This window comes from Pan paniscus, chromosome 12 (genome assembly GCF_029289425.2).
Source record: "Pan paniscus chromosome 12, NHGRI_mPanPan1-v2.0_pri, whole genome shotgun sequence".
Classification (NCBI taxonomy): Eukaryota; Metazoa; Chordata; class Mammalia; order Primates; family Hominidae; genus Pan; species Pan paniscus.
The window spans coordinates 99578080-99592755 of record NC_073261.2 but is presented as its reverse complement, the minus strand read 5'-3'; the positions used below and the strand labels follow the sequence as shown (position 1 = coordinate 99592755).

The window sequence follows — 14676 nt, the reverse complement described above, 5'->3', positions numbered from 1 at the left end:
GCTTAGGTCTGCAGGCTGCAGGATCAATTCAGGATAGGCGCGTGTGGGCTGCGGGCAGGCACAGAGGCTGAGGCCAACTATCCCTGAAGTGTAGCTCAGAATTTTAAGGAACTCGAGGATTCTAAGGGCCAGGCCCTTTTGGCCTTTATGAAGATGTATTTGACAGAGTAGGAGGATAGAGTATATTCTGTGTAATGGTTTTTTAGCTTGATCTAACTTTTGAGTGTTTAGAGAACCAGCACATGATCCTCCTTTTCTCCTCTTGCCCTGGGACCCACAGTATGAGGACTGGTCCTGACTCTTTTATCTCACTGTGCTGTTTCCAGGTTCCTCTTTTCCTATCCAAGCCTGCAGAGGTACTGTGGGGGTGCAAAGGAAAGCAATCTAGAGCCACAGAAAAATGAAACAATTTAGTGTGTAAAGCTCCAATATACACCCCCACGTGCACGTGTAAAAGCAAGAGATGCATTTCAGGACAAAATAGAGTACAACCACCTGCTGTGAGGATGAATCAGCCTGGCACGATCCAGCAAAATCGGAAATAGAAGCCTGCTAGTAAAGCTACAATCTGCACTGCTCTCCTTCTCCCGGTTCCTCTGCCGCCCCCATCACAGCTCCTGCAGGTGCCACAGAACTACCACCCTCTGTTGGTTGCTTTAAGCTGTGCAAGCAGTCAAACCACTGAGTTCCCCAGGACGACTAGGAACATTCTCGCTGGCCCAGCCTGCATCATGGAACATCAAGGTTGTGAGAGTTTTCATTTTAATTGCTGTTGGGCCACTGAGCTAATTTTTTTTCAGTCCCTTATTCCCCAGCAATATTTTTCATTTGTGATCAAGGATTTAACTGAATAGAGAAGCGTGAAACATTAAGACAATTTCATGGAGCTCTTTTTCTCCCCTACAGAAAACAGATAAACACCTAAATTCTGGCTGGGTGCAGTGGTTCATGCCTGCAGTCCCAGCACTTTGCGAGGCCAAGGTGGGAGGATCACTTGAGCCCAGGAGTTTGAGGCTGCAGTGTGCTATGATTGCACCACTGTACTCCAGCCTGGGCAACAGAGTGAGACCCAGTCTCAAACAAAAACCTAAGTTCTGAGTAACTAAACACACATGTTAGGACAACACTTTACCACATCTGTTCCATAAGCAATGTTTTACTTAACCTTCACAACTACCCAACAAGGAAGCCACCCTATTGTGTAGGTAAAGACTTTGCATCCAGAGAAGTTAAGTAACCTGGCAGAGGTTATTCCAACCACGAGGGAGCAGAGCAGGGACTTGAACGTGGAGCCGTGAAGCACTGTAAGGACTCAAACCATTTTTCACCAGAAAAAGAGTCACTTTGTCTTAGAGCCCTCACAAAGACTCTCATGTTAGGGACTCTCAATTATTTAATTTAATTTATTTATTTATTTTGAGACAGTTTCACCCTTGTTGCCCAGGCTGGAGTGCAATGCCGCAATCTTGGCTCACTGAGACCTCCACCTCCCAGGTTCAAGCGATTCTCCTGCCTCAGCTTCCCAAGTAGTTGTGATTACAGGCACCCACCATCACACCCAGCTAATTTCTGTATTTTTGTAGAGACAGGGCTTCACCATGTTGGCCAGGCTCATCTTGAACTCTTGACCTCAAGTGATCCACCCACCTCAGCCTCCCAAAGTACTAGGATTACAGGTGTGAGCCACTGCACCCACTCTCACTTATTTAAATTCTATTTTAAGTTTTGTTTGGGAACAACACATTAGCCTGAAATAGCCTTTGATCGATGCTAGTTTTGGAAGTTCACAGAAGTCCCCTGATGAAATTCACTTTTAAAAAGTTGAGTGGGGGAATCTCTAATACAGATTTAGTCATTTTTCCTGGGGGTTCACTCTATGATTGCGAGTGAGGCTTTTTAACAATTTCTTTTTAAAGTGGTATCTTGCGGAGTTGTGAATAGGATCAGTTTTCACTAATAAATCACACATGCATCTAAAAAATGCCTGTCTCAAACAAGATAGATGAAAATGAAGCCCCTATGCTTAGAAAAACTGAAGACAAAGACCCTGAGGTTGAAGATGCGTGCAAAATGTTTGAACAAAATTGCTTCATGAAATTTGAGAGCATAAAACAAAACAATGTATCCAAATTAACATTTTATATATCGTGGTTCAAATATACGTGTGTAACTAAGTAAATGATATAAACAGACATTTGATTATGCCATCAATATTATGTTATTATATGATACAACACTATATTATGTTATATATTACATGCAGACATTTGATCATGTTATCTATAGAGTCAATTGGCTAAAAATCGTCTGGGGAGAGAATCTCCTCATTGGGAAGATAGGCCTTAGGTCTGGTGACCCACGATGTGGTTTTTCCAGCGCGCCAAGCTGAAACCCTGGCTGAGGAAGAAGCAGGTTTGGGGACCCGTGGTCATGATGAAGGTCGCGCTGGCTGTTGCACCTCCACATGGCTCTTTACAGTTTCCCAAACCTCGCTGCCCTTGGTCCTCACAGCCTCTTGTGAGGCAGGGCCTGTCTTTGAATGGACCGTGAGGACCATGTCTCACCACATCATTGACTCGGGGGCAGACAGGGCTGTGACGAGACTGCCTTTTCCCATCTTCCCAGGCAGCACTCGTCGGAGGCACCACCATGATCATCGGCCATGTCCTGCCCGACAAGGAGACCTCCCTTGTGGACGCTTATGAGAAGTGCCGGGGTCTGGCCGACCCCAAGGTCTGCTGTGACTACGCCCTCCACGTGGGGATCACCTGGTGGGCACCCAAGGTAACAGTGCTGGTGGGATCCCAGAAGAAGGCACAAGTGGTCTTGTAGGCAGAGGGGCTGGTTGGGGTGCAGTGCCTCCTGCTTGTGTGGGGCACCCCTCCCACTACCATCCTAGCTCCCCACGATGCCAAAAGAAAACACACTTGGGATTCCATAAGGGGAGCGGGTGGGCCTGTGCTGCTTAACTTAATGAGCCATTTTCCGGCAGGCACAGAGAGGCCAAGGCCAGAGCCCAGGACTTGGGGATGCAGTTTCATTGCTCTGACCATGAGGCTCTTACCGTCTCGTGTGAATGTGGGGCACCACTGACAGGTCATGGGCAGTGCTGCTGAGCAGAGGCCTGAGCAGGGCTCAGGTGCAGAGGGTCATATCCCATATCCTATGTGTACTGAGAGTCCACCACACTGCGCTGAGGTCTCCGAACTGAGGCTCCCATCCTGCCTCAGTACTGTCTGGAATGAAAGGAAGGTGGTATGCTTTTTTCCTACTGGGGGCCCAGCTTCTGCTCTGAGAAGCATCGAGGCTGTCCTGGTCTGTGACTGAGGCTGGCGCCCCCTGAGCCTTTCTCAGTTCAGCCTCTGTGCCTCCTTTGTGTCTGTGCCCCTGGCCTCTGGCTTTCCTGTCCTCCCCCTGCCCAGGCCCCAGGGTCAGAGTCCAGACTCCTCTACCCGGATTCCCACTTCCTTGCTCTTCCTAACCTACAGGCATTTCGATTTGGCTTTGTTTCTGGGGTTTTTCTGCTTATTTGCCCAGGGTAGCAGTCTGGATATTCATTCTTTCATCAATTATTTATTAAGCCCCATGTACCAGTACTTTGGTGGGTGCCCCAGAATCATAAAAATAATAAGCATTATTAGTTTTACCAACTTAGGAACTGCCTCTTCATTTTCCGTCAAAAACCCACTTGTAACTGCTGCTAATCAGAGTGTATATTCAGGGCAGCTTGAATCTATGCTCCCAGGTGGCCATCCTCAAGCTTTGAGCTCGAATAAACTCTGTTCTTAATCATAAAAAAAAGAAGAAGTTTTACGAAGTTCTTCAGTTGCAGGCCCTGGTATAAAGGGCCTAACACCCTTCTGAGATGATAATCTAAAGCCTCACTATATTTCTGCCCTCGGGTCTTAGCCTTGAGCTGGGGGCTCACCCGGTTTCTTCATTATTTCTGACCTGGCACTTATAGAACACCTCCTCCCGGTTCTGGGCCAGAGGTGCAGATCATGCTGAATGTCAGCCATTCCTTATCTCAAATGGGGGTCTCCTTTTTGGACACTCTCCTGGGTGAGGAGCCTGTACCTCTAAGCCACTCTCTACTTCCCCTGGAGCTGGCCTAGAATAGAGGGTCTGCTCAGGTTCCCAGCAGCACAGAAGCCAGGCCAACCCTCCCTAATCTCCCGGAGCTTATGGTGACTTTCATGCATCAGGAATTTAAAATTCTGTTTTATAATAATCAAATAAATGTTTCTAATTATAGATGTCAAAAATAGAAAAGAAAGGAAGTACATAATCCAGTAACCCCCAACACCATCCCTGCTGTTAAACTTCTTTCTTTCCCATCTTTTTTCATCCATGCTTTCACAGAGTAGCTATTTTGCATAGGTGTGAGCATTTTCTATTTTGCCATGAAGTTCATGAACCAGCAATATAATGGCCACTTAATATTCTACCAAGTGGATGAACCTGAACTTATTTTCCTGTTATCAGGCCAATGTTGCTTCCATGTTTTTCCTAGTACAAATAATGTTGTTAGGAATATCCTAACTCTCATAACTTTGTTCATGTTTGGCTTTGTTCCTAAATTCGGTTTTCCCAGGACCTCTGGATTTTTAGCATTAGTATGCCTTCTTTGTAATGCCAGGGAACAGCCCACAGAAATTAAAATCATTATTCCTGTGTTTACCATTAAGGCTGGTTTGGAGACAGACATAGGGGACAGGCCTAAGTGATAGGAGAAACGTGCCTATAAGGTAACAATGTGGCTCCTAAACTGTGTCATGTTGACAATTTTCACAGTACTTCCGCATCCATCTACTCAGGTGACCTCACAGCAGCCTGTGGGGTGGGAGGAAAGTGAGAGAGGTGTGGGGGGTCAACCGACAGACTGAGCTGGGGCAGGCCCCACATCTCCCCCATGCTGGGCCGGTGCCTGCCAGTCGGCCTCTTGGGTGTCTGCCCTCACGCAGCATTGCCCTTCTACTTGTTCTCCAGGTGAAAGCAGAAATGGAGACACTGGTGAGGGAGAAGGGTGTCAACTCGTTCCAGATGTTCATGACCTACAAGGACCTGTACATGCTTCGAGACAGTGAGCTGTACCAAGTGTTGCACGCTTGCAAGGACATTGGGGCAATCGCCCGCGTCCATGCTGAAAATGGGGAGCTTGTGGCCGAGGCAAGTCTGCAGCCAAGAATATTGGATGGAGGGACACCAGTGGAGACAGTTCTCAGGGGATTCCTGACCACCTGTCACTGATCCCACAGGATTCAGACAAAATCAGTTGTTAAAGTGTGAGGTGTGGACACCCCGGCTGTCAGATCTTGGTCAGAAAATCCAAACTTTACTACTGTCTGTAAAAAACAAATCTCTTTTTATGGTTCAAAAAGGCTTCTGAGTCTTAGGTGATGATGTCTTAATTCTAATGATATGAGATTTAAATTCCATTATAGCAGAGAATTTGGAGCACCTCTCAGACATATTTTTAATGAGATTTGATATACAGAATAAATAAGAATCCGCTTTCCATTTGGCCTCTTCAGAGGATCTGAGACATTAAAGAGATCTATTCATGGCACCAGGAAGGATAAGCCTCTGGTGCATTCTCCTAGGTCTTGGGGTAAGGGCTAGCCTAGGAGTTGCTGGAAGCTAGAGCTTAGTCTCGATTTCCAGAGAGGGAGTTCTGAGTTTGAAATCAGTAAAGAGTGCTTCTCTTTGGTGTCCCAGGCCTGTTGCTGGTTATAATACTTAACTGTATTTTTAAGAGAACAAGATATGTTCAGTCATTATGAAGTGAGAATCAGGAGAGCCCCACTGCATGGGCGGCCTGTGCATGCTCTGCCTTCTTTAGAAGACGAACACTGCAGAAGTGAGAAAAGAAGCAAGCCTATTGAAACAGGCGGTGTCTAGCATATTTCACTGTCCCTTGGGTTCAGTATTTTCTTACACGGTGTCTCTGTGATTCTATCCATTTTCTTTCTCTTGCTGTTATCCAGGGTGCTAAGGAGGCACTGGATTTGGGGATCACAGGCCCAGAAGGAATCGAGATCAGCCGTCCAGAGGAGGTGAGAAACACTTCCTGTAGCCTTTGTCAGCGTCTCTCATGTAGATTGACAGAATCTTCCAGGATGGAGGAGACATCAAACATACAAATTAGCCAGGCACAAGGGCTCATGTCTGTAATCCCAACATTTGGGAGGCTGAGGTGGGTGGATGGCTTGAACCCAGGAATTTAAGACCAGCCTGGGCAACATGGTGAAACTCCGTCTCTACTAAAAATACAAAAAAAATTAGCTGGGCATAGTGGCGCATGCCTGTAGTCCCAGCTAACTACTTGGGAGGCTGAGGCAGGAGGATCACCTGAGCCCAGGAGGTTGAGGCTGCAGTGAGCCGTGATGATGCCACTGCAATCCAGCCAAGGTGATAGAGTGTGTATATATATATATACATACACACACACACATACATATATATACGCACACACGCACACACACATACGTGTGTGTGTGTGTGTGTGTGTGTGTGTGTGTGTGTGTATAGCATCATTTTCTCCACGGGTGAAATTTCCATTTGATTCTGATTTCAAGGATCTAGGGGAGACAATGTCAGCACACCTGGGGTTGCTGTGCCCAAAACTGAATCAAGAGACAAAAGACAGACTGAAAAGGCCTTCAGGTGTTAGAAGAAATTTCAAACTACAAACTCTGCCTTTGGGGGATGACATTCCTTTGAGCATCTGAGGAATACTTTGGACCAGGGGTCACCAACCCCCAGGTCATGAACCGGTACAGGACCGCAGAGCAGGAGGTGAGCAGCGGGCAAGCTGAGAGCCCCCTGGGCTCCACCTCCTGTCTGATCAGTGGTGGCCTTAGATTCTCATAGAAGTGTGAAGCCTATTGTGAACTGCACATGCGAGGGATCTAGGTTGCACGCTCCTTATGAGAATCTAACTAATGCCTGATGATCCGAGGTGGAACAGTTTCTTTCTTTATTTTATTTTATTTATTTTGAGATGGAGTCTCGCTCTTGTTGCCCAGGCTGTAGTGCAATGGCGCAATCTCGGCTCACTGCAACCTCTGCATCCCGGGTTCAAGCGATTCTCCTGCCTCAGCCTCCCAAGTAGTTGGAATTACAGGCATGCACCGCCACAACCAGCTAATTTTGTATGTTTAGTAGAGACGGGGTTTCACCATGCTGGTCAGGCTGGTTTCGAACTCCTGACCTCAAGTGATCCACCCACCTCAGCCTCCCAAAGTGCTGGGATTACAGGCGTGAGCCACTGTGCCCAGCCCTGAGGTGGAACAGTTTCATCCTGAAACCATCCCTCCCCACTCCCCACTACCACTGCCCCATCCCTGTCCTGGTCTGTGGAAAAATTGTGTTCCAAGAAACCGGTCCCTGGTGCCAAAATGGTTGGGGACTGCCGCTTTGGACCCTTTCCACCAAAAACAGGAGACACATACAAGTCTATGCTCCTCTCCCTCATTACCTGCTGAGATGGTCATTCAAAGCTGTTTTCCGCCTGCCCTCTGGCTTTATCCCTGTGCACAGTTTTGCATGGCATTGACACAAATCCCCTACAGTCCCCCTGCTAAAGAATTCTGCTCTAGAGGGACCACATTAGACGAATAACGCCTTCCTGCCCTATTACCCTGTTTACACATTCTCTACTGTTTTAGAAGAGGGGGAGAAACTTCTCATTTCTTCAAAGCCTAAAAATGCAGATGGGTGGTTGGTTATCCATAAGGGATTGAGGGGGAGGCCTCGAGGGACAAGGAGCGGGACACAGGATGTGGTGGCACTGCCATTACCCAGAAACCAAGTTGGCCCACCAGTGGGTCCGCTGAGGAGTCCCCCCTCACTGCCCTAATCTGTGCCTGTGTTTCAGAGCCCTTGAATATAGGTCCTGTTTGGCACTTCTGAATTGGTAGAGAAACACACACCAGATTCGACTGAAACACAGAGGGTGTGCCTGTGAGAACAGGAGAGAGCAAGGGGTGGACACACACACTAGACTTTCTTTGTTACTTAATACAAGGGAAAGAGCAAGGCTTTGGCTGTGGTCGTAATACCAATAATTATCACTGCCATTATCTATTGGTTAAAGGTGGGAGGGCCCTGGGTCTATGCCAGGGGAGATGTTGCTCCCCAGGGGAAATTTGACAATATCTAGAGATATTTTTGCTTGTCCCAATCTGGGGGGCAGGGCGGATGCTACAGGCATCTAGCGAGCAGAAGCCAGTGATACTGCTAAACATCCTACAATGCGCAGACACCCCCACCATAAAGAATTACGCAACTCGGCTGGGTGCAGTGGCTCACACCTGTAATCCCAGCACTGGGAGGCTGCAGCAGGAGGATTGCTTGAACCCAGGAGTTTATGACCAGCCTGGGCAATAAAGGGAGACCCCCTCCATCTCTGCAAAAACTTTTTAAAAATTAGCCAAGCATGGGCCGGGCATGGTGGCTCACACCTGTAATCCCAGCACTTTGGGAGGCCAAGGCAGGCAGATCACAAGGTCAGGAGATCGAGACCATCCTGGCTAACATGGTGAAATCCTGTCTCTACTAAAAATACAAAAAATTAGTCGGGCATGGTGGTGGGCGCCTGTAGTCCCAGCTACTCGGGAGGCTGGGGCAGGAGAATGGTGTGAACCCAGGAGACGGAGCTTGCGGTGAGCCAAGATTGCGCCACTGCACTCCAGCCTGGGCGACAGAGCAAGACTCCATCTGGGAAAAAAAAAAAAAATTAGCCAAGCATGGTAGCGCATGCCTGTAGTCCCAGCTGCTCAGGAGTCTGAGGTGGGAGGATCGCTTGAGCCCTAGAGGTGGAGGCTGCAGTAGGCAATGATCGTGCCACTGCACTCCAGCCTGGGAGACAGAGTGAGACCCTATCTAAAAAAATATATATATATATATATGTGTGTGTGTGTGTGTGTGTGTGTGTGTGTATATATATATATATGAATTATACAACTCAAATGCCAATAGTACCATGCGCAGAAACCCTAATCTAGGCTAATTTCCGGAGTCAAATCAGCCACTATTTCTCCTTTGCTGCAGTTCTGAGGTGGCTATGGAGAGAATACACCAGAAAACAAGGAGAGACATGACCTTGGGTTTTTATTTACTTTTGTTTCCTTGCCTTTTAATTAAGCCCCAAGTAGCATCCAGCAAGGGCGTGCCTGGTATTGTAAGACCTAGAATTCTCCCTCACTGTGAGCCAAGGTAGTTGGAGGTTAGTGCCTCTGCCCGGGCTTTGCCCCGAGCCAACCCCTGTGGGTGCAGTTGCTCCATGAAGGGGAGAGTATGGTGTGGGTATCCTTGGAGGAGATGGTGAAGTTTGGTTTCCTCCTGTCCTTTGTTTCTAACAGCTGGAAGCTGAAGCCACTCATCGTGTTATCACCATTGCAAACAGGGTAAGTCCCCCAATCTCCACTGTGGGATTAGAAACCAACCTCGGCCAGGCATGGTGGCTGATGCCTGTAATCCCAGCACTTTGGGAGGCTGAGGTGGGTGGATCACCTGAGGTTAAGAGTTTGAGACCAGCCTGGCCAACATGGTGAAACCCCATCGCTACTAAAAATACAAAAATTAGCTGGGCGTGGTGGCGTGCGCCTGTAATCCCAGCTACTCAGGAGGCTGAGGCAGGAGAATTGCTTGAACCCAGGAGGCGGAGGTTGCAGTGAGCCAAGATCGTGCCAACTGCAATCTGTCCTGGGTGACTGAGCGAGACTCTGTCAAAAAAAAAAGAAAGAAAAGAAAGAAAGGAAAAGAAAAAAGAAAAAGAGAAAGAAAGAAAGAAAAGAAAAAAGAAAAAGAAAGAAAGAAAGAAGAAAGAAAGAAAGAAAACCAACCTCTACGATGCAGCCCCATTCTGCTCTGGGTGCCAGCACCATGTATTGCCCACAGGACCCCAGAACTGTTTGCTGACTGAGCACTGTCATGCCCACCATCCTTGCATTCACCCTTCTCACCACCAGCTTTCCATTCCACCCCGCCGAGCCTGCTGAAGCTCAGTTCATTGCTCACATGTAAACTCAGTCCAGCTCCTAAACTCTACATCCTCCTAATGTGATAATCAAAGAGAACAGAATAACATCTGGGGAAACAGAATTTCCCAGTTGCACTTTAGAGCTCTGGCCGCTGGACAAGGACATTGTTTCACTGTCATGACAATAGTTATTTATCAATTACTTCCTGATGGAACTTAACCCAGAATAAGGAAAGACCCAAATAACAAAAAGTCAGTTCCTTGCCTTTTAGCTCAAGCATATGCTCAGAGGAGTTAAGCCATGGACCGTGGTTGCACAGCTCAGTAGAGAAAAAGCTAACCAGTATTACAGTCCACGTGTCCATTCGCAAGGTCAGCCTTCTCTTGCCTAGACTCTGAACCCTAACCCCCTTGTATTTTGTTCATCTCCAGGGTGCATTCTGTCTACTGATAAGCAGCCTTTAGACAGCAGGCATCGTAATTTTAGATACAGAATACACGACTAACTCTAGGTCATCACGTTTATGAACAGGAAATTAAAATAGGAAAAAGAGTTCCCCCCTTTTAAATTACAGTCATGGTTGTCAGATGGGAGAAAATGTGAGGTTCAGACTTGACTGTCTTGAACTTCACAGGCTGGGCTTCCCGGTGGGCTCTGGTGCTGGAGGCTGTTCTCTGCCTCCCCCATCATGCAGTTCCTGCAACCTTGCCCTGACTGCCAGCCCTGCATTCCCCGCTTAAGGACTGTCACCTTGAGGGTGGGGTTGAGTGACGCAGGGGGAGGCGCTGGTGCCAGGGCTGACTTTGCCAGGGTTATTCTGATGCTTGTGAAGTTTATGGGTCAACCCTCCCTACTTCCCACTGTTTCTTGTGTTTAGACTCACTGTCCAATCTACCTGGTCAACGTGTCCAGTATCTCGGCTGGTGACGTTATCGCAGCTGCTAAGATGCAAGGTGAGTCCATAGACTTGGCTGGACAGAGCAGGTCAAGTGGAGGGACTGGAGACGGATGGGGCCCATCAGCCGTGCTCACTCCTGGCCCCGGCTCCTGAAACCAGGACCTGAGCCAGCCCTTCCCTTTCATCTGCCACCGTCTTCCTCAGAGCCGCCCTGTGCTATGCTGGCTTTAGTCTGCTAGAACATGAGCTTTTTCTTCTGCAAATTTGTATGCATAACAGCTTTACGGAAGTGTCTGTCACTTCTCCTGGGTCTGGTAAAATTTTCCAAGTTTTAAACCCACTCATTAATTAGTGTCTTTTTGGCCTCATAGATTTTACTAGCAGTTGCCTTGGCAACTAACATAAAATGCTGGACCAGTTTCAGTGGGCATTTCAGGGGCTGTTTGGGAAGTCCCTAAAGAAAGAACAGTGTGTGGGCCCAGCTTCCTTTTAGCCTCCTGGAACCCTGTGTATGAGTCCGAGGGGCACTTGTATGGCTTCTGTTGCGGATCGCCTGGCAGTACCTAAAGGCTTGCAGATGCTTGGAGTCCAGCCCCGCCCCAGGTGCTGGTGAGGGCCTGGCAGCAGGAGAAACAAAGTCACAGTCACAAGCCTGGGGAGACAGATCAGAAGCAAGGGCATCTCAGCCTTCAACTATAATCGATCAGAAGCAAGGGCATCCCGGCCTTCAACTCTATCGCCCTCTAGATCCCGCCGCCTGCCTCTCCCCTCACTGAAGCCCCTTGGAGGGTCTCGCCTAGACTGTCGTCCCAGCCTGGTGACTGCTCCCACCTCCTGTCTCCCTGTCCTCCAGCCCTGCTACGGCCCTCTCTGTCCTACCTAAACCATTCTCTTGAAGCTGCTCACAGCACCTGCCTGTCCAGAAAACAGTCTAGACTGCTCTTTAGCGTGGCATTCGTGGCCCTGCATGCCTGTTCACCCACCGTCAAGCTCCATCTGCCAACAGCACCCTGCACACACCTGTGCTCTGGCCATCTGGCCAAATCAGACTCCTCAAAGTGCCGCTTGGTCCTGCTGGGCCTCGGTGCCCATGTCCCTCTGTCCTCCTTGCCTAAGTCAGCAGAATAGGGAGGCTCTCTGGGCTTGAACCCAGCTGTGCTCTCAAAAGCCCTGTGAGCTTGGGCAGGTCCCTTCCTGTCTCTGACCTCAGCTCCTTCACCTGTAAAATGAGAGGCACACACCAGCGATCGCTCGGGTTCGGTGGCTTCCTGGTTATGGTTCTGACCTTTCTTCTTCCAGGGAAGGTTGTGCTGGCGGAGACCACCACTGCACATGCCACACTGACAGGCTTACACTACTACCACCAGGACTGGTCCCACGCGGCTGCCTACGTCACGGTGCCTCCCCTGAGACTGGACACCAACACCTCAACCTACCTCATGAGCCTGCTGGCCAAGTAAGGCGTTTCAGCAGCACATTGCAGGGATGTGTACATCTTTAGGAAGACGTCATAGAGGGCCCAGGAAACAAATCTGAGCTAGGTTTGATTTCATTGTGCCCATAGGATGATTGTGCTTTTCTTACCTTCTCTGAGCCCATCAGATAATTGCCATCCTATTGGGATTTTATGACCGCTTGATATGGAGTGAGATCTTCTGAAGTGTAAGAGTGAAGAGCACATATAGAACTGTGAACCGTGGTTATTCGGAATTTCAAAGGACATTGATCTCTTACTCTAAAGCCCAGTGGGGAGCTGCAGAACGTGGCCTGTGACTTATCCTAGAATGTAGGGGTCCTTTCTGTTTCTTTTGTTCACCTCTCCCTCTTCTTGTTGGCTCCCGTGTGCCCCTTGTCTGTACATCCCTCCTTCTGTGGGTTTCTCCTCCTTTCCTTCCCCTTTCCCTTTTTCTTCTGCACTTTCTCCCCCTTTCCTTCCCACACCCTTCCTCCAGATCTCCTTTCTCCAGCTCTTCTATTTCTGACACTGCTTTTTCCCCATGCAATCCCAATCTAAAGGAAATGGTTTGATGAACGGTCTGAATTCAGTGGGACCCAATCATGGAAGGGTTTCTGTTTTATCCCAATAACTGCTTGCAGCTTCTTTCTCTCTCCTATTAACATTTTTGGGGCCAGGTGCAGTGGTTCACACCTGTAATCCCAGCCCTTTGGGAGGCCGAGGTGGGTGGATCACTTGAGATCAGGAGTTCAAGACCAGCCTGGCCAACGTGGTGAAACCCTGTCTGTACTGAAAATACAAAAAATTAGCCAGGCATGGTGGTGTGTGCCTGTAATCCCAGCTACTTGGGAGGCTGAGGCAGGAGAATCACTTGAACCCAGGAGGCAGAGGTTGCAGTGAGCTAGGATCATGCCACTGCACTCCAGCCTGTCCGGCGACGGAGCAAGACTCCATCTCAAAAAAAAAAAAATTGGGGGAGAAGACGTTGCTTTCTCTTCACTTTTGGGTATTAAAGTTCCATCCAGTTTAAGACTTCATCTCCTTCCCTCCTGATCCCCAGCTCAGCTTGGGTTGGGGTAGGAGGACTAGGACAAAAGGCGAGGGGATTCTTCTCCATACCCAAGCATGCATCCCTCCCAGCTTGCAGCACTGGCAATGCCTCTGTGAACAAGGACCTGCACAAGGCAACTTATGCCTGGCCACCTTCTACAGTATCTGAGGCCCAGAGGAAGCCCACACAGCCTTTCTGCTCCCTGTGGCTCAGAGGCAGGTCCATAGCCCACAGCCCAGGCAAGGTGCCCACTGCTCTCAGCTCTGTTCTCCACAAGTGAACCCCTTGAAGTATGCCCTCCTTGTCTTCAGGGTGGACTGGTTAGGAGAGGGTATGGAAGCCCCACTCAACTCAGGAAAGAAGAGGGGAGGGAATGCCAGGACTCTCCATCCTGCCAACCCCTCAGTCTCCCTCCGAGGGTCCCGCTTTCTAGACCTGGGGGATGGGGATTCGCCTCTTCTAAGATGGTGCAGGAGCAGTGGAGGGAAGCGACTGGCCCCACCGAAGATGGCTCTCTTAGATAATAAGGTGCTTGTCTCATCCATATCCTTAGCTTTCAGTTCTGGTTGCCAACCACTGGAAAACTCCCACTCCCATCCTGTTATGTTCACAACCTAAACAGAGTTGGGGGGTGCAGGGCTTAGCCAATGCGAGTGGAGTGCCATCGATAGGGGCGTGGGCGAAGGTGGCCTCTGTGGAGGGCAGTACACACCACGGCATGGGGATGGTCATTGTATTCTGTCCCATAGCCTTGGTGGGTGCCAGGCGGCAGCAGCTCTTACAATATTTGCATATTTACATTATGTAAATAAATACGGAGGGTAAAGATGAAGAGAGAAATGCTAGATCAGCTCTTACTCTTAAAAAATGCTTGTTTTGGCTGGGCATGGTGGCTCGCACCTGTAATCCCAGCACTTTGGGAGGCGGAGGCAGGCAGATTACCTGAGGTCAGGAGTTTGAGACCAGCCTGGCCAACATGGTAAAATCCTGTCTCTACTAAAAATACAAAAATTAGCTGGGCATGGCGGCTCATGCCTATAATCCCAGCTACTCCAGAGGCTGAGGCAGGAGAATCGCTTGAACCCAGGAGGTGGAGGTTGCAGTGAGCCGAGATCGCGCAACTGCACTCCAGCATGGGCAACAAGAGCAAGACTTCATTAAAAAAAAAAAAAAAAAAAAAAAAGCTTGTTTTGAGAAGAATCAACCTCCTTTTCATCATCAGCAATACAATAAAAGAAACAATTACCAAGACTCCACTATAATAATGTGGGCTTGGTTCCAAGGT

At 48.7% G+C, this 14676-nt stretch overlaps 1 protein-coding gene across 3 annotated transcripts in view; it reads left to right on the top strand.

Annotated features, from left to right (window-relative positions):
- DPYSL5 (dihydropyrimidinase like 5) overlaps positions 1-14676 on the top strand; it is a 102599-nt gene that overhangs the window by 74678 nt on the left and 13245 nt on the right. For all 3 annotated transcript variants that reach the window (XM_034952807.3, XM_003827070.5, XM_057301328.2), the window contains exons 3-8: positions 2626-2784; positions 4990-5169; positions 5988-6056; positions 9366-9410; positions 10864-10939; positions 12184-12340. In XM_034952807.3, coding sequence (XP_034808698.1) covers positions 2626-2784; positions 4990-5169; positions 5988-6056; positions 9366-9410; positions 10864-10939; positions 12184-12340 — 686 coding nt within the window. The remainder of the gene's footprint in view (positions 1-2625; positions 2785-4989; positions 5170-5987; positions 6057-9365; positions 9411-10863; positions 10940-12183; positions 12341-14676) is intronic.